The 20,794-nt window shown below is 41.6% G+C and overlaps 1 protein-coding gene across 1 annotated transcript in view; it reads right to left on the minus strand.

The window, feature by feature from the left end:
- Positions 1-20,794, minus strand: part of DGKQ (diacylglycerol kinase theta) — a 147,094-nt gene that overhangs the window by 94,294 nt on the left and 32,006 nt on the right. Inside the window, exons 2-3 of the mRNA XM_018568147.1 lie at positions 14,202-14,281; positions 1,462-1,564 (exon numbers count right to left, since the gene is read on the minus strand). Of these exons, the coding sequence (XP_018423649.1) occupies positions 1,462-1,564; positions 14,202-14,281 (183 nt within the window). The remainder of the gene's footprint in view (positions 1-1,461; positions 1,565-14,201; positions 14,282-20,794) is intronic.

The following is a 20,794-nucleotide window of genomic DNA, read 5'->3' on the forward strand; positions in this document are numbered from 1 at the left end:
AGAGGGGGGGGGGGGGCAGACGCCCGGCGGCGGGGGGTGGGGGGGGGGGGGGTATTAAGGCTGGCCTGTGTAGTCCCATCCAATGGAAGGGCTACTGTACCTCAAAATGCTGAAAAAATTAATGCTGGTTCTGATAAGATAGGTGACTGAACACGCAGTGCATCACAGCTTGTTGCGCATGGGGCTGCGTAGCCGCAGATTGGTCAGGGTGCCCACACTGTCCTCTATCCACCGTCAAAAGTGCCTACAATGGGGACATGAGCATCAGAACTGACTACAGAGCAATGGAAGAATGGTCACCTGGCTCAAGTTGCATTTAGCTGTTTAATCAGAATTCTACTTTACTTTATTAATACATTGGGGGTTGTGCTGACTTCTTTTGTCCCTATGAACATTATTCAGGGCTGTATTTTAGCCCAATGCTGCCCTTAGCATTTTTATGAACTGAATGTTGTCAGCACAGTGACTAACTGACATAGTTCAAGATAAGAACTGGGAGCACTAAATAGTCTCAAGATAATACAGGCCGAGAGCACTAGATAGCTTGGAATTTCTCATAAGAGCAACACTTGTGAGAAAGTGTTGCACTTATAAAACCGATATAACATAATGCTTTTAACATACCAAAAGGTAGTAAATAAAAGAAGCTCATTGTTTGGGTTTACATACTTTTTTTTCTGGAGTGTAATACGTTCAAACAGCCACTGGGAAAGTCAGGTCACCAAAGGCTGAACAGGCAAAACATTGGTGGCTACTGTTGATGATGACTTCACCCTGCTGTGTACAGCAAGTGTACAGAGTAACCAGAAGAGTTCACACAAACCCCCCCCCCCCAAGCTACAGGCCATGATGACATTCATTACCAAATTAAGTTTAATTTTTTATTCAATTACATTTTTCCTAAATATTAAATGCGTTACCCAAACCACATCTTCCCACAGAATTTTCATCAATATTATATTTCTCTGTGAAAAAAAAAATACAGTGGGGGTAATTTATCAAAGCATTTGTGACAGTTTTAGCCTCTTCGATCATTTTTTTTAATGTGCAAATCTGTCTTTTAACATGTGCCCCTGTTTTCACCAGAGCTTACACTACTTTTCCAACTGCATGTGTTTTGTACCTGTTTTCATCTGCACTTGTTCTGCGGCTGACTGAAACTGGAGCATCACCTAACAAAACAATCACAACTTAAGAGGTCTCCAACACCACTTCTTTAAGAAGCGACAGTTTAAGCATTTTTCCTGGAGTTACAAGTCTTCTTTCCTGGAGCCTATTTTACCTAATTTACATTACACTAGCAACATAAATCTGGTGCAAAGTGCATCAAATATATTCCGTGTTAGTTGAAATACTCGCAATTGCTATGATAAATTCCCCCCAGAGAGTCCAAACTGACATCTGACTTGTTAAGAGATGTTACCGGGTTGCAGTAGGGAATATGTGTTTAGAAAAACTTACCTTCACACCGTAAGGCTAGACTGTCTTCCAAAAGTTTTCTACAGACTGCGCAGAACTTCCTTTTGTAATGCCCCGGTGGACGAAAGCAATGTGAAACAGGGACCTGGCAACACAACAGAATTATAAAAAGTATAAATTACACTTTGCTTTGTTCATGCTCAGGAAAACATTACATTACAGATACCACAGAAACACAGCTAGTATCACCCTTTATACAGCCAATGTCACAAGTTATAATGCTTCAAAACACAACAGGTGATGCATGGAAAAACATGCATTATGGGGCACAGATGCAGGACATAGAAGTAACTTGCTCATAGATGACTAGCCCATGTTACACATCAGACTTGTTACATCCTTGTTTTTTGCTCAGTGTGTTTTTTCAACCAAATAAATTCAGATACAGGCCTATACCAGGGGGTAAATGCATAATCATTCAGGCAGCAACCGGATTTCAGGCTGCAGCAGTTTAATGCAATGAGGCAATGTTCAGCATAGTTCATTGGAAGAAAAAAAGAAAGACTAAAAACAGTTGTGCTGCTGCTGTGCCTAAACACACAAAATTTATTTATATATATATATAATGACGCGGGGGGGGGAGGCACACACGGAGTATTGCAGTATGCAAAGATATCATTCTTAGTGGACTAATATAATATTTAAAAGGCAAGCTTGTCTTTTAAATATTATGTTAGTTGTTAGTCCAATAAGAAAGATATCATTGCATACTTCAATACTCCGTGGTTTTGTTTTTTTTGGCGTCTTGTCTGCTGGACTAATACGGCTTACCATCTCTCTCTTTCTATATATCTCTCTCTATCTTTATCATAAAAAGCAGTTTTCGGTCCGGTAAGCCCTGGCAGAAGAGGAAACCTAATCTTTCTCAGCTACATTTATACTTTCAAATCTACTCCCTACCCACACCTTGCGACTTGACAGTAAAAGAACAAGCAGCACACTGGCTGACAAATTTCTGCCACTCTGCTCTCTCCTATCAGCATGTTCCTTGTACTGCAAAATGCCGGATTGGCTCTTTGAACCTGCTTCTCTTTCCCCCTCTCTGAGTTATGCTGTAAAGGAACTGCAAGAGGCTGATGCAAGATCAAATTAAGATAACCACACTGCTTGCAATAAAAAAAACGCATTTAATGATGTATTAATAAATGCAGAACTGCATTAATTTGTTTATTTTTTAATTGTTTAAAATCTGCTTGGAATTCAGCTTTAACAAGAAACTACAATACTTTGGGGTCAGGTTTAAAGAAGAACTCAGGATTTTTTTTTCATTAACCCTTGCAGTGGGGCTGCACCCACACTGCAAGGGTTAAGTGTTTCTTTTGCGTCTAGGTAGAAAAAAAAAAGTTACTCACCCGCAGCTCCAAGCCGACTTCTTCTTAGACCTTTCCTTCCAACGTCTCCCCCCTCCTCCGCAGCGGTCTAAGGTCCCATAAATCCTCAACGTCTATACACAGTGTATTGACATGAGGATGCTGAGGAAGAGTCCAATGCTGGAGGGAGGAAGAGAGAGGCTGGATGGAACTCTGCGACAGCTGGCCGGCTCAAAGCTTCAGGTGAGTATAACTTTGTTACTTTAGCACCTAGACCCAAACCAGCTCTTAATCCTTGCAGTGTGGGGGTAGCCCCTCTGCAAGGTTTGATTTTAAAAAAATCCTAGAGTTCTTTCATTCTTATTTTTAAGTGTAAATGTTTTTAAACTGATGTTTTACATTTTTGTTACTATTTTTTTTAAATCTTTGTATTTCAATTACACATTTATTTACAGGGTGCATCGATGGCATTGGTGTCACAGAGCCTTACGTTTTTGATTGGACCGAAAGTCTGCACAGAGCAGTACAAGCCGATGAGGGAAAAGCAGAGTGAAGGTCACTCCTCGGATTAATTTAGATCGGTGCAACTTTACTTGTTGAGCTCTGTAAACAAAGCACAATCTAAATACATATATTGTGCTTAAAAGGTACATGTTTGTCAGGTAAAACAGCCCCCATATATGTATGTCATCTGTATATTTAGTTGTTTTCCAGTAGTTCACCTTTAAAAAAGGTATTTAATGGCACCTGTACAACCAGTTCCAGTTTTACCCCGCCACAAGCACTACATACAAACATATGTAGAATCTGATTCATTAGAAATGTGACAACACCCAGTGCAGGCAAAGCTTTCTTTCTAAAACAAAACGCTTAGTCTGGCCAATGAGAGTTGATAATCCTCAAAAGAAATCTAACCATTTATTATTTTGGAGAGATCAAGTGAAAACATTATTTCTGCAGGATTAGACTCTGGAACTCACAGCATAATTCTGTATTATGAAAATCCATGTGACAACCATCCTGCAGCCTGCTTTGTGTTGTGTGGTTTGGAAAGTGTTCAAAATTGTTCACCTGCACATTGCCAAAAACATATTACATACGCAGTTCCAGCTAAACAAAGCACGATGTTAACAAGTTCAGTCATGCTTTCCCTAAAGGGAGAGGATGACTTCTTACAAGAAAACAACTATATATGGTAGACAAATATACATATCTAATGTCTGCCAAGAGTGGTGAATTCCAATACAAACGGTAGCAAGCATTTTGGATAAGCCTACGGGCGAAACATGTGAGAGGTTGTGGCTGGTTGGGGGTGTGCAGTGCTCGTATTTGCTGCTTTATACAATTGTATTCACTGTTATACTGGATATGCTGTGAATTTTTTAAGTATTGGAATTCTCTGGCTGGTGGAGACGCACCTATTAAACCAACACCTGGGGAGTCCTGATGGTGGCTAAGGAATTGGAGCGCTGAGATTTCCTTTGGCTCTAAAGTAGCAAACATTTACTTTTGTGGTGTGGGTAGCCACAGCCCAGAGCACCAAAATAGAGAGTGTGTGTGTGTGTGATATATAATACATATATCACACACACACACACTATATTGCCAAAAGTATTGGCACAGGTGTATAAAATCAAGCACCTAGGCATGCAGACTGCTTCTACAAACATTTGTGAAAGAATGGGTCGCTCTCAATAGCTCCGTGAATTCAAGCATGGTACCGTGATAGGTTGCCCCCTGTGCAATAAGTCCATCTGTGAAATTTCCTTGCTACTAAATATTGCACGGTCAACGGTTAGTGGTATTATAACAAAGTGGAAGCAACTGGGAACAACAGCAACTCAATAGCTACAAACTTCCAAACGTTGTGTGGCCTTCAGATTGGCGCAACAACAGTGCATAGAGAGCTTCATGGAATGGGTTTCCATGGCCGAGCAGCTGCATCCAAGCCTTACATTCACCAAGTGCAATGTAAAGTGTCGGATGCAGTGGTGTAAAGAACGCCACAAATTAACTTTAAATGGTATCCCAGTCTTAGTCCGTAGGGTTCAATATTGAGTTGGCTGCCCCTTTCCCGATATAACAGCTTCAACTCTTCTGGGAAGGCGTCCACAAGGTTTAGGAGTGTGCCTATAGGAATGTTTGACCATTCTTCCAGAAGCGCATTTGTGAGGTCAGGTACTGATGTTGTCACATCTCTGCCCCGATGAAGGGACCCTGCGTGGTCCCGAAACGTTGGACAATGTGATATGTGTGACGTGAAGTCCAAATAAATGGACGTTATTTTTTGAACTTCATTTGCCGAGTGCTGGTGATTTCTATCCTTCGACTGCTGTGCACGGCGCCATCCTTGATTGTCACTGCGAGCACCACTATTCTTACATGGACTGGAAACGCTGCAAGGGGACCTACTGTTTTCAGGTACTGATGTTGGACGAGAAGGCCTGGCTCGCAGTCTATGCTCTAATTCATCCCAAAGGTGTTCTATCGGGTTGAGGTCAGGACTCTGTGCAGGCCAGTCAAGTTCCTCCACCCCAAACTCGCTCATCCATGTCTTCATGGACCTTGCTTTGTGCACTGGTGCGCAGTCACGTTGGAACGGGAAGGGGCCATCCCCAAACTGTTCCCACAAAGTTGGGAGCATGAAAATGTCCAAAATGTCTTGGTATGTTGATGCCTTAAGAGTTCCCTTCACTGGAACTAAGGAGCCAAGCTAAACCCCTGAAAAACAACCCCAAACCATAATTCCCCCTCCACCAAACTTTACACTTGGCACAATGCAGTCAGGCAAGTACCGTTCCCCTGGCAACCACCAAACCCAGACATGACCATCGGATTGCCAGACAGAGAAGCGTGATTTGTCACTCCAGAGAACACGTCTCCACTTCTCTAGAGTCCAGTGGCGGCGTGCTTTACACCACTGCATCCGACGCTTTGCATTGCACTTGGTGATGTAAGGCTTGGATGCAGCTGGTGGGTCATGGAAACCCATTCCATGAAGCTCTCTGCACAGTTGTTGTGCCAATCTGAAGGCCACACGGAGTTTGAAGGTCTGTAGCTATTGACTTCTGCAAGTGCGCTGACCCCGCTCTGTCATTTTATGCAGCCTACCACTTCATGGCTGAGTTGCTGTTGTTCCCAGTTGCTTCCACTTTGTTATAATACCACTAACAGTTGACCGTGGAATATTTATTGGCAAGGAAATTTCACCTGAATCCAATGATTTGGAGGGGTGTCCCAATACTTTTGTCAATAGTGCCTGTGTGTGTATATATTATGCACACATACATATACACACACAATATTCAAAGGTAAAAATGATTTGGCTAGAGATGGCCATCTGTTCAAAAACAGCAGACATTTTGATCATGTAAAGTGGTTGTCCTCCCATTCTTGTATTCTTGCCTTACTACAATTGTGCATCTCTATGATAAACCACAGCAACAAAATGATAGAGAACACCTTGTATAAAAGGCCTGTACAGACTTGATTTGACTGCCAAAAGATCTTTACATTTACATGCATGTTCCGATCAGCTAAACCTGCATATTTAGAGCTTGTGTAGACAGGTCTTAGGCTTGTGTTGATGGCATCAGTTTCACATAAGTTTGAGATGCCTATGAGATCATTCAGAATTCACTGACAGGTGCAATTGACCTATGACCTAAATTTAACCTGCTTCAAGGGAGTTTTGCATTCTCTAAACTAGTTCCAGGGTGCCGACTTAGGGTCACCACATACCTTACAATCTGACTGTACAATTAACTTTAGTTTTACCAAAGCTATGTAATATGAGGACCTGCCTAGTCTACCCAATCAAATGGTAACCATTTGTTGTTGGTAGATCTAAAAGAGATTGTACAATCAGATGTGTGTGGTTCGCTTGTGTGTATATAGGTTTGCTGCTCATTCGCTGTGGGAGCTTTCATCAAACACTTTTTCACATAGGTGTCTTGCCTTATGACAGATAGCTATGAAGAAGACCTGAACTCTAGAAGTTGTGCCTACAAAAAGCCTGTTAGAGCACAAAGGACTAGTCGGAAGTATTGCCTGTGGGTTCTGCTGATGACTGCTGGGAAATATTTAAGAAGCAGCAGAACAGGTGTAGCAAGCACAAATTTAACCAAGTACAAGCTGGAAAATGCATGCAGTGCAGGTCTTCTGGTACAGATTGCCCTTCAGCAAGCCACACATCAGCAAATATCAGTCTAAATCTTATAACCCTAGCAGCCACGGGCAGCATTGCCTTTCACACTGCAGATATACAGCTATGAGGATGTAAGTACAGGGGTGCCAAGGAAAACTCAACATGGCAGGAAGTGCTGTGCTTTTTTTTTGGAGGAATTGATGGCAAAAAGGTAAATCTTTCAGTGTGCTACAAATCAGCATTTCTTGTTCTTCCCTATAAAACAATAAAACTCCACTTTTCAGGCTGAGGTCCACGTTAACCAACAATCCGAAGATCACGTGGTTGGTTATCCGATGATCAAAACAATTTATAAATATGAATGAATGAAATACTATAATAGTAGTATACTCTCCATCATTTTAAAAGTATCAATGAAAGTTGTTCATTAAAGCCCATGTCAGCCGCTTAGTATAACCCACTGAGGAAAATACTGCCATTCAGTCCCACTATGGAAATTTCCATTGTGTAGCTGTGCCTGATGCCGCACAACCTTTGCCATTAAAAAAAAAAAAAGCCCTGGCTGGGCCCTGAGCTTACTGTGCATGTGCTCTGTGGCTGGTCTTTACTCCTTACCTACTTACTTATTCCTTACTGAAGAAGAGTACATAGAAAAGAAAGGCTGTGGAGTATGTGAAGGGCCCATCCAGGACTTTTGTTTTCTGTGCATAGGCCAAGTTAACCCAGGCAGTGGGACACAGTGAAGATCTCCTGGACAGGCCTGAAGGTATGTTGCTCTGTGGCTTATACTGAGGGGGGGGGAAGGTGGAAGCTGTAAAGCACAATTTCACCAAAGATGGCCTTTTAAAACACATTACAGCTTAATTCGCTTCCAAAAAATACTACAGTAACCTTGGCTCTTGGGTAATGTTTGAAAACCTTAGACCAGAATCTGGAATTGCCCTTCAAAATGTCACTATTACCTCTACCAATCAGTCAAATTTTCTGACTTTGTAGATTTTTTTTTTTTTGCCGTATCACTATTGGGTGTAACATTCAGATTTATTTTAATCTTTGATTAGTCGAACTTTGCTGAGAATGGATACAGCAGGAGTGCTACCTCTTGTAATATCAGAAAAGTAAATTCTGATATCAAAATGTTAACATTTGCTAAAGTAGGAGTTACAGTGTGCAGATTGCTGAAAGGGACAGAAGTAACTAAGCTGCCCCTTTTCAACAAGGTTCCCAAAATTGGTCCACAGGCACCCCTGACATAGCAGATCCATCATTACTGTAGCTGGAGGTGAAGCATTGTTCTTTGGTCTCTCTGTCCTGCAAATATTTTGTTTCCACATCAATTAGCGGATATAAATGGCCACAAAACCGGGTCCATGTTTTGACTTTAGCCCAGGACAAATACAATGTTGCCTCCAGCCAGCCTGTCATGTTATACAGAGGTTCTATATGGAGAACTTGTAATGTTGCCTTAAGCACCAAAACTCTTTTAATATCTTATATGGCTATTACATTGTGGCTTGCAGCTACCGATGTCCGCGTTCTGTCATATTAGTTGGAAGTCCTGCCGTACATTACTGGAGATAGCTTTTCTTATGAATTCATTCACTTGTTTTTGTTTATTAAAATACAGTTAAAGCATCACTGATGTGGCAACTTTCACAGTATAGAAGCACAAAGTGTGTTTTTCACAGCAAATGATAAGTTTCTTTCATGTCTAACCTTTACTAGACAGGCAACAGCTTAAACACTGAGTAACCTGATCAGTGGTAGGTGATGCATTCAATAAGGGACCAATTTAGACTATTTCATTGGGGTAACCCGCATGCTACTGCAACGTGCACAGATAGCAACTTGCACAAATGCACGTTACATGGGGTGACTCGCCATGCAAAATTGTGAATGGCATCCCACCACACTAAATAAATGCGCCATAGTGCACTGTTACAAATGTTAAAAATTATTTTCAGAATGTGTTGGTGCATTTGAAGCCTGTTATTTACAATGGGCTGCCTTAACACAATTAAAGTTAGTGTGCAACATTACACGAGTTAAGGTACCGTAAATATAGAAATAGGCCCTAAAAAGAAAAAAAGAAACAAAGCAATGTTAAGAACAAGATGAGAAGGTCCAACTACTGTAAAATAAAAAAAATATAAAAAAACATTCTGCTGGGTAAAAAAGTGACAATGAACGTGTAATCTTTAATCATTAGAGAGAAACTCCAGATATTATAACAATTAACCCTTGCGCTGCTCTTCAATATATATCAGGGCTGCAGAAATCTCAGAAGCCAGGTAGCCAATGCTTGTTAATGACACATTTGGTGTAGAGGCTAAAATAAAAAGACAATATACTGACCTGATCCTTGTTCCTGCATGGCTGCCAGATTCTCGGAGTTTGCCAAAGCCCACACAAAACTATGACTGACATATCCCGATCCAATCATTTGCAGCCAGGAAGTACCCCACCCCACAGCTACACATCACAAAAGGGCAGGGAATGCCCCTGCCGCAATTGACTGGGCTGGGAAAGGGATGGGGCAGTACGTGTTGCGTGGGCTTGGACAACTATGGCAAACGGTGTTCACACCAAGCCACCGCACATCACTAACAGTATGTACCTACAACCATGTAGTAATCCCATAGTTGATACTATAGGACAATTGGTCAGTAAGTAGTGAATGCATGGTTTCCAGTGTCAACAGCGCTACTGTCCATAAAAGACATAGGAATGGAACAGGGTCCCAAAGTGGAAATATTTAAGGGGGAATATCCCCTCCCATTAGATATCCTTTTATGTCCTATTCTGCTTTTGGGGGAAATCTCCCCCAATGGGACCCAGACACACTCTATACAAAACTAAAAAAAAAGGTTTAGGTTTTACATACACTTAATGTACAGTAGTTTAGACATTTTATTCCTTGTTATGCTCATCAATAAGCCAGTCCTTAGACACATATGGCGAGTAATTCCCAATATCTTTACATTCCTGTGTACAATTACCTCCAATGGCATGCCTTCATTGAAGAAGCCATATACTTCCTGAAAAACATGCCAGGGCAGGAATACGACGAGTTAGCCAGTTTGGGATCCTTTCACTTAATATTACATTAAAAATATCTACTAGCAGTACGAGACACTACTGTATATGTGGCAAACCATGACTACTTGACTGACAATACCATTGATGAAATTGCTACAAGGATGTAGGTGACTACATGTTTCTGTTGTTGATCTTGAACATATTAAATAAAGACCATACGTACAAAACTACCGTATATTTTTGTAAGGAACTCTTCAATATATATCAGGGCTGCAGAAATCTCAGAAGCCAGGTAGCCAATGCTCCTTCCTCAAAAATTACAGCTATGGATGGATGGATTAGATAAACACATACATACACAAAAATATACACACATTCTATATTCCACTGCCAATAAAACAGGTCAAGCCTTGAGGATTTTTTAAGAATCCCATACAATGTAATTTGTTAACCACTTCAGTTGTAGGTGTACTTTTTGAAATGGCTATGACAGCAGCTATTTGTCTCATCAATGGTTTTAAAACAGACAGAAACCCAGGTACCTTTTAAAAAAGGCACTGGGAAAGTGGCTATTTGTCCAATCAATGTGTTTAAAATAGTGCTGGATCCGTCAGCTGTCAGTGAAAGGCGTGGGTCAGTACTAAGCCCAAGAACCTAATTGCTCAGCTCCTAGCCTTCTGATTCAGCTACAGAGTGCTCCATATCAGAGCCCTGTAAACATATCCAAAGTGTGTTTACATAAGAAGTGACATGATGGAACAGCACTTCCAGACAGTCCGAAAGCTAGGCAGAGCTGATCCAGCTCCGTCCTTCCTCAATTTGCAGCAACAGATCACTGCAATAGCTATTTATTACAATCTGTTGCTGCGGAGCTACATGGGGGGAGATTTTTCTCTAACTTCCTTTTGCATCTTTAGCAGAACTAAGCAAAACATAACTTAATAGGGGTTTTTAACCCTTTCCTACCCTACTGTAAACAAAAAGATGTTGGCCATACATAAACAAACTGTCTCACTCAGGCTTTGTCTTCATATGCAGTGACATTGTTTCTTATTTTAAGCATAAATTACTTTTTGTTACTATGTTTTGTACAAGCTTGACATACCAATTATTTTCTATTTCTAATTACTTTGGGAGATAGTCATAAAGTAGTGACATGCACCTAACATTCACTGAAGGTGTATCATCCTGGTGCATGTGTTTTACATTACAGGGATTGATTCAACTGTTAAATGTTTTGTTAATGTCACATTCACGGCATTATCAAGAAGCATCTTTGTGTCTGCCCTATGAATACATACAGGCGAATTTACTAAAGAGAATCTTCACTTGAAACAAAACGTGGAAATATTAACTTTAACTGCCCAATTCTATGAAACAATATGTGATAAGTAGATGGAAAGCAAATTCCTGTTCATTTCAAATTCCCAATCATGTCCAGATGCTTTTCACATGATTGGATAACTGATGGGGATATTCCCAAAATTTCTTGAGCAAAATCTGTTAACGTCTTTCGTAAAAAACAGAATAATAATTTGTTTGCTGAGCAGCTTATTGTAAAGCCACCATGCTGTTGCTTATGTTCTCGCCAAACAGCCGGAACATGGTTGATTGCTATAGCCAATAAACACACTTCATGTTTCTACAGTTTTATAATCAACTTAACCTGCTTATGGTTTACTCGTCAAAACAGTCTTACCCTACGCACCTATACTAAGCAGCAATATGCCAACCTGGCACTTAAAGCGGACCTTTACCCAAATCTTTAAAACAACAAACACACCTTTAGAAATATTTAGTAATGACAATCTACACACGCATATTTCTAGATAATTGCCGGCTTTGTATTCTTCACATACCTTATTTTGCTTTTCATTCCCAGTCTTCTGACAGTGGCCATTTTACTAGTTCTCACTTTACTTCCTGGATTTCTGGCACATGTGACTAGGACATGTGACCATGCACATCATCTCAGGGGAGGAAAATGTCTTTCCCTGAGATCTCATGACATTACAGATAAGATTTCCCAGCAATGCTCTGCTGATGTAACCTTCCCAGGATGCAATGCTTTGGCACATGAAATCATTTGTGTCAGAAGTGGACCAGGAAGTAAAACTCTATTTGTAAGTAAATGATCCCTATTTTCTATTACGTTTATTACATTGGAAAAAAAAAAAACCACACAGGACTATAGTTTATTGCTTTTGAACATTCCTGGCCTTTCCCATCACATAAAAAAGGAAAATGGTCCAGTTGAACGCCGAAAATGACAACATTCTAATCACCCAAAAAGTGCAGCAACAGGCTTAATGAAGTAACTTACACTCCATAAAAAGACAATGTCCAAAAGCTCGAAACTCGATTCGGGCTTTGCAAATAACTAATCAGCAGCATAACAGGTCTCTGGGTCCTTCTCTCCAACCTCTTGAACTTCCCAATTGGCCCAATACAGCAGACCAATAGCTGACTTAGGTGGCAGGCTTAATGTGTGTGTCAAGTCAAAATAAAATACCAAAAAAACAACGATACGCAGTGCACATCTGCAATACAAATCAACTTTCCCCATGTTTTATCCCTGTACAGATCCTGTAATAACAAAAAAATACATGTCTGCCACAAATGCAGTCAGCTTTTAATGCGGAACTTTACCCTCCTTCACTAAAAATCACCTCAGCATACAGCTCTGCATGCTCATATGAAATCATCTTACATTCATTATTTAAACAAACATAATTTTCTTTTACTTACAATTATTGTTTTTTCTCTTTCTGGTCCTCTTGGACATTAGTAATGTAATCTGTTCTGCACAATCCAGACAGCGGCCCCATCGATCTCCAAGGGTGACATCCGTGCGGCAATCGCAGAAAAAAGGTACATGTACCCTTTTATTACGTTGCACAACTCGCTGCTGCTTTAGCCGAGATGGTGTGCGGATGCGCGGGCGGAATCGCAGCGGGAAACAGCACAATCCACCCGGCGCGACTGGGGTGCCATTAAAAAATAATGGCACCCACAGCGCGAATATCTGTGCTGGGTGACTCCATGACCGCGCGAATCGTGCACGATTGCTGCGCGGTCAGGTGTCACCTAGGTGTGCACCGGCCCTAAATATCCATGTGTATTAACCCCTTCGTGACTGACGACGTACAGTGTACGTCGCCAGCATCGGGGTTGTTTAAACAGACTCCCGGCGACTTTTGCCGCCGGGAGTCTGTTTAAACTTGTAAAGCCGACTGTCGTTTTTACAACAGAAGCGATTCTGGCGACTTACCTCTCCTGTCGTCGCTTCTGAGCTTAAATTGTGGAATATAACATGGGTGCAAAAAATGAAAAAAAGGCCTCAGTCATGAAGGGGTTAAAAGGTTTTTATTACCTAAAAACCATGTGTTTTGAGGGCTGCAACAACTAATTGACATAATCGATTATAATCGATTATTGAAAAAGTTGTAAACTTTTTCAATCATCGATTAATTGGCTTCTGATTGGTTGGCCCTATTTACTGCTCCACACACGCTGCGCGCCGCACCTCCTCCCCACCTCACGTTTGCCGCTGCCAGAACCGCCTGCATCCACGCCTCACCTCCTATATTTTTTATCCGATTAACCGAACTTAATAATCGGCTAAGTCTAGTGTTTTGCCAAAAGAAAGGGAATCCAGACTTGATCTGACAAAGGCTCTTATGGCACTGTCACTCAGTGGAAGCTGGAGAATCAGCTGCTGTCGTGACAGTACCCACTAGCCAAAGATCCTCTGCATTAGCAAACGCATGACTTCTTTACATTAAAAATAGAAATAAATATTATATCCGAATGGGTGGCATGGATAAGACAGCAATGAAAAGTAACAGGTCTTTTAATATGACTCACTCCATATGGTACTAAATACTCCACTCCAAAGCTTCTCTTTACCTTTCCGATTTACCTGACAGCTGAGCAACATCTTTGCAAGAAATCATTGAGAAACATACAAGAGAATTTTGTACGAGACAGAAAACAAAACATGCCCACAATGATGCAGCAACTGGCATTATTTCTTAAGACAAACTGCAATGTTCATGTTTGGGGCTCAAAATGCTCCTAAGGAAAACCAGCTATTGGTTGCTTCAGTGTATTATTTTTGAATGACAAAAGCCCAAATGTGCTAGTTCAAAATAATGAAAGATGTCATAAGACTAATCTAAGATGTAGGGATATTAAAAAAGAAAAAGAGGATGCTGATTACTTACCCGTACTAGACTTGGAGCCATACAGCCACAGAGGGTCTTGACATGTTTTAAGCATTTTTCATGGGACATAAAATTGCAAACTGAAAAAGAAGAATTGCAAGAAAGAAAATCACATTAATCATTTATTACTCTAGCATGAAATAATTCTACTAAGCTGCAAGTGTACCTGTGAATATTGTTATTTCATATCCAATTATTTCCTAAGACAAGTGGATAGCATATGGGAACAAACCAAAAAAACTGAACTCTTGCAGCTTAATAAAACAGTGCAACATTTTTAGCTCGATTCGTGTTGATCTTAAGCATGTAGACAAGACAATGCTGCAGCTCTAAGCCTAAGGGTCTATTCACACCACATCCGGATAATCTCCAGAGCAGACCAGATTGTTTCCTGACCCAAAATGCATCCCTATGCAATTTCTGGCCTCTTCACACCAGCACAATCTGTTCCAGACCAGACCAGAGAAATACTGCATGTCCTATTTTGTCTGGAATGCACTGGAACACATAGAAACGTATCAAAAATGCACGGAACGCACTGGAGTTCACCTGAGAGCTCATTTTAAGGTAAAAAATTTAATAAAAAACAGCTCCGGAACATGGTAAAATCGCGGCAAAAACCCAATGCACTGCATTCCAGATCTGGTCCGGGAAATGGTGTGAACCCAGCCTAAGAAGTGGTCATATGATAACAGCAGATGGTTGGTCATTAACTGATATTTTAAATTTGGACTAACTAAAAAAGAAGATTGCCAAATACTGAAGGAAAGACAAAAGGTGCAAAAGTAAAAATGTTGTTATTTACATGAGGGTGTTTCAAATAGAAACAAAAAAAAAAAAAATCAAACTTCTAATTCGTTTTTTTTTAAAAACACAATACAATACTTCTTCCCTCCACTATATTTAGCATTGAACGAAAACAGCACCCAAGGGAAGGATGCCACAGATGCCGCTCCTACAAGATCTTTACTTCGGCGTTACAAGAACTTATACACATTTTTTTTTAAAGAAAAAAACACTAAAAAGGAAGGGAATTAGAGAGTTTATTAAAACAAAATAAAAAAGGGGCTAATTACATTTTCCACTACAAATTCTAGATTTAAAAAACATTATCTACACATTTTATTCTATGCTTTATCCTTTTATAAAAAGGCACTAGAATCAGGTTTCTGGTATAGATTTTATTTTGTGTTACAAACATGAATGCAAATTTTAAAAGTTTACATTCTGAATTTTAAAAAAATATTGTAAAATAAGGAATAAAAACTAATTAGGGTTCACTAATGGTTAATAAGCAAAGATGTCATTTAAAAAAGTTTTTATTTATACATAACAGTGCTTTATGAATGAAAGCTACCATTCATAAATTAAGCCATACCATTCATACTGTCAAACTGATAGCTCAGTCCTTTAGATTACACATAGAAAAAGCGGCTCTAACAAATGTCTTTGCTGGCCCAGCTCCTTCAGCCCTCCCCACAAAACCTTTTATGTAGCCGTCAAATTATAGTCTTCCTTTAATCCCAGGCTTTTTGGTTATCGACACATAAAATACATAATGTACATACAAGAACTCCAGGCAAAACTTGATAAACCTTTGTAGTGGGGCTACCCCTGCACTGCAAGGCTTAAAAGGAGAACTATGAGGTGAGTGCTTTTCCCTCAGCCTCATAGTTCTAGCCGACCTGTGACAATGAAACTGCCACACGTCGGGTCAATAGATCGGGGAGCGAACACATACCGCCGTTCGCTTCTCGATCCTGTCCCTGCAGAGAGCCGTGACTGTCACTCACAGCTCCCTGCAGGGATCCCCACCCTCCCCTGTCTGATCCTCCTGCGCTGACTGGAGGAACGGACGGGGGAGGGGGCGGGTAGGATAGGCAGAGTCAGCTGTCAATTACGCAGCTGGGTGGATCTCAACAGTAATGTAAGGATCCGTCCCGGCTGCGGCGGTCTCTGTATACCGTGAGCTGCAGCTCGCGGTAGCTCTCGGTATACTGAGCTTTGGATCACGGGAGGATGCTAGTTTATGTCCTCCCGTGACCCTTAAGAGAACTATGGGGAAAAGCACTGACCCCATACTTCTCCTTTAAGTCCACAGACTTAAAGGTAAAGCACCCCCTATACTGAAATTTCCAGGAGATGAGAGGCTTGTAGTATAGTATTAAAAAAATGCACTAAAAAGTGACTAAACAGAACCAGGAAGAACCAAGAAGCAAAAGGTTTGGCACAAGACTGATGCTTTGTTACTAATTCTTTATACAATCTTTGATCTTTCAGAAATAAAAGGAAAACAATGCTCAGATACAAATCAGTGGAAACTGTTCTCAATGCGACAAGCAGCATTCAGCATAATCGAAAATGCGGAAAGGTGGTCTCAGAGCCAGCATATCCACGCTGAGGGAGTATGTCACAACAAGAATGAAGACACACATACAAAATCCTAATGAGGCTTTCCAGGGCAATATTAATAAGAAGGATGTGAAGCTGCACAGACACCAAGGCTGTTAATGCCATTTGTCATCTCTCAGATGGAGCTTAAGGATATTCTAGTTTTCTATTTTCTACCATACATTTGAAATACATGTCTCAGTTCTGACAGATCTGTATTCTGCAAGGAGCCTTTTTACTCTGCCAAGATCAAAACATAATATAAAATAATGGTGGTGTTATATAATCTTTCAAAAGACGGAAATCAAAAGAAAAAAACTTTTATGCCTCAAAGGGTCCCTACATAAAATGGAAGATGGACATTTACTAATGCTCTGACCACAAAAACAGAGGGGGTTTTTTTTCACTGCTAAGCTTTCTCATAGACATGCACACTTGTATCCTATCCACTATAGTAGTAAAACAGGAAAAGGCTTTAGCAACCAAGAGTCTCTATGATGGACTGTCTTTTCTGATAGAGCAGGTACAATTAAAGAAGGGAACTGAAATCTGGGATTCACAAGTGCACTGTTATTTTTCAGGAGGACTTCAAGGCAAAAAGGAAAATCTTACATGGTAAATCATGAACAATTAATATTTCTAAATGTTATCTAAGACATAGCAAACTTTTCTGAGTTTAGGACTACATTAAAAAGGAGAACTATGGGGTCAGTGCTTTTCCCCATAGTTCTCCTTAGGGTAACAGGACGACACAAACTAGCGTCCTCCTGTCACCCAAAGCTCAGTTTACCGCGAGCTGCAGTTCGCGGTATACTGAGACGCCGCAGCCAGAATGGATCCCGACAATGCTGTCTGGATCCACCCAGCTGCATGAGTGACAGCTGGGTGTGATAGGCTCTGCCTATCTAGAGGCAGAGCCAGCTGTACCCGCCCCCTCCCCCGTCCGTTCCGCCAGTCAGCGCTGGAGGATCGGACAGGGGAGGGGGGGGGATCCCTGCAGGGAGCCGTGAGTGACAGTCACAGCTCTCTGCACGGATAGATCGAGAAGTGAGCGAGCGACGGTATGTATTCGCTGACTTCCCGATCTACTGAGCCGACCAGTGACAGTTTCATTGTCACAGGTCGGCTCAGATTATAAGGCTGAGTGAAAATCACTCACCTCATAATTCTCCTTTAATGCATGTATGGACTTATTTAAAATACTGAAAGCCCAATTCCAAATAAAAGGTGTTTTTTCTTACCTGAACAGAGCAGAAAGTATTACAGCCTCTGGGAAGTTTTTGCGGTTTGTAAGTCCCACTGTGGAGACAGGGTGTCAGAGGAACAAATGATGGTAAATCGCTCTTATGGGGATAGAGCCACATAACTTGGTTTTAGACTAGCTAGAAAAGGTCAAAAGTAGCAGGAGGTCAATCTCAGTGACCTCCATTCTGATTTATTTTCCAGGTGCTACAAGGATAAAAAGTGAAATGTCTACAACGGAGTCAAGGACAACTATTAAAAAAAAACAAGAAAAAAAAACTTTACAGATGGTAGAACTTTCCCCACAGTATTCAAAACTGAACAAATAGAAAAAAGGTTTCAGCTGGAGTTGAATTTTAAAGCTCAACTCCAGGAAAAATTACAAAAATGACCTAAGACTATTAGGCCCCATTCACAACTAGGCGTATTGTAATATGCGCGTCTGTCGCGCGACCGTCACGCGGGTTTTTTTTACCGCGAAACGCGGTAAAAAAAGTTGCGCGACCGTCGCGCCATTCCAAAGGCTACTTGGCAGTATCCAAATGGAAAACGCCCTACAAAACGGCCCAAAGTAGTCCCGGGACCTTTTCAGGCGTGGGCCGTTTTGTAGGGCGTTAGGGACGGGCGGAAATACGCCTAGGTGGGAACGAGGGCATTGACTACAATGCTATTTATTTTTTTGACCGTTTTGTAGAGCGTTCGTCGAGCGATTGCGACAGCAATTGATTTAAATGGGGAACATCCAGGCGGCAAACGCAGAAAAAAAAAAGGTACATGCACCTTTTTGTTGCGATACACAATGCACGGCTGTATCAGTCACAATCGTGTTCGGTTGCACGGGCAGCATCATGGCAGGAAACCGCGCAATCCGCCTGGCACCCACTGAGCGATCATCGGTGATGGGCGACTCCATGACCGTGTAAAGTCACTTCTATTCCTTTGCAGGCACTACTTGAAATCGCCTGTCGCATAAAAAAGGTGCAGGAGCTATTTTCAAGCGGTAATCGCGGGGTTTGGGTCCCATAGACATCTCTATGTATTGAAAATCACGCATTTTCTAAAGCACGGTCGCGCAAACGAAAACAGCTCACTAGGTGTGAATCTAGCCTGAGGGTCTGTCCACAATCCACAGTGTTGGAAAGCAAAGAAAAGCAGCCACTGCCATGGGAACAGAGCATAAAGTAAGAATAGTTGCCTTTTCTGTTCCCCCTAGACAAAATGAGCATTTAACACTTGCAGCGCAGGGGAGCCCTACTGCAAGGGTCATTTTTGTTTTTCTTTCCTGGAGTTTAGATTGAAGTACATTAAAAGATACAAGTATAAGTACCCACATGTGTCATGATATCACTCTACTGCAATCCCATGTCCAGACTGGGAGACATAGGGTGCTGATAGGAAGAGACAGCAGAGTGAGAAGACAGGTGACCTCATCATTGTGCTGCTGCTTTACTGCCCAATCAGAAGACCAAGGGTATGTTCTGACCAGTGTTCTGGATATAGTGCTGCTGCAGCAGAGGTCAGGCTGAATGTAACCATCTTTTAGCAGGCAAGACAGCCCTCATATATGTAGACCAACTGTGTATTTAGCTTTCTCCAAAATATGTCTATATATAAAGAGACTTGCAACAAGACTATGCAGGAAAGACCTAGAGCTCAATAAATGCTGACTGCCAGATTACAATAGTCTGGGGTTTTTCTTGTTTTATTGTTTTTAAACTTGCTGTCTGCAGTCTACTTAAGCAGTGAGCAATACACACCTATACTATACAGGCAAACATTCCAAATGTCCCTTCATTTAGAACCAAATCCCTCCGTCCCACTTTCCACCTCAGTTGTCCCTCTTTTTGGTCTCAAGTACAGACCTCTATGGAGTGGTAAAAATATTTAAAGAAGAACTCCAGCAAATGTTTTTATTAACCCTTGCAGTGGGGCTACCCCAACACTGCAAGGGTTAAGTGCTCATTTGTGTCTAGGTGCTAAAATAACAAAAAAGTTATACTCAGCTGAAGCTCCGAGCCGGCCAGCTGTCACACAGCCCTGGCAGCCTGTCTCCCCTTCCCGGCAGCATTGGAATGTCCCTCAGCGTTCTCACGTTCAAAGTCCAAGCCAGACTCACCTACTATCCAAGGTCCTCTGGCACCCAAGGCAAGGATACTGAAGGTCCTTGTTTTTCCAGTTTCTAAAGCCTATCTACTCCTACATTGCAGCATTGGAATGTTCCTTGGTTTCCTCATGTCCTCATTCCTCATGACCTTAGACAGCTGCAGGAGGTGGAGGAGACACGTTGGAAGGACTGGTCTAAGGCTGGGTTCACACCTGGGCATACCATAGGTGCGTTTTTTCAGCTTGTTTTTTGCACGTTTTTTCGTTCAGTGAAACGTTTTTATACCTCCCTGGCGGTATGATTTTATTTTTTCCTTTATTTTCTCTATCTTTTTTTGTTTTTTTTAAACTTTCAAACTTCCTGCCGGTTCCACCTCCCTGCGACGCGGCCGCTCGCAAGGGACGGTACCCGGAAGTCGGCAGCAGCCGGAGGACACAGCGCGGATCGCGGACAAGGTAAGTCCTACGCTGTATTCCCGAGTGTGGCTCGGGGTTACCGCTTTGTTAACACCGAGCCACACTCGGGAATACCAATTGATACACGCAGAAAAAAGCCCCAAAGAAACTCCTGTACTTGTTTGGGCGTTGGGCGTTTTTCAGCGCGTTTCCACAGGCTGAAATACGCCCAGGTGGGAACCGTGCCTATAGGGATTCATGGGATTTCACTTGCTGAGCGTTTTTCAGCGCTTCGATCAGGTGTGAACCCAGCCAGCTCAGAGCTTCAGGTGAGAATATTTTTGTTTTTTTAACCTAGAAACAGACCCTTGTGTTCTATCAATTCCTCGGATTCGAGTCCGAGGGATTAATAGAACACCGGCAGAAGAGGAGGCACGGGGAAGCAGCAGAGTTGGGGGGGG

The sequence above is a fragment of the Nanorana parkeri genome, unplaced genomic scaffold, assembly GCF_000935625.1.
Source record: "Nanorana parkeri isolate BGI_ZX_2015 unplaced genomic scaffold, ASM93562v1 scaffold1144, whole genome shotgun sequence".
Classification (NCBI taxonomy): domain Eukaryota; kingdom Metazoa; phylum Chordata; class Amphibia; order Anura; family Dicroglossidae; genus Nanorana; species Nanorana parkeri.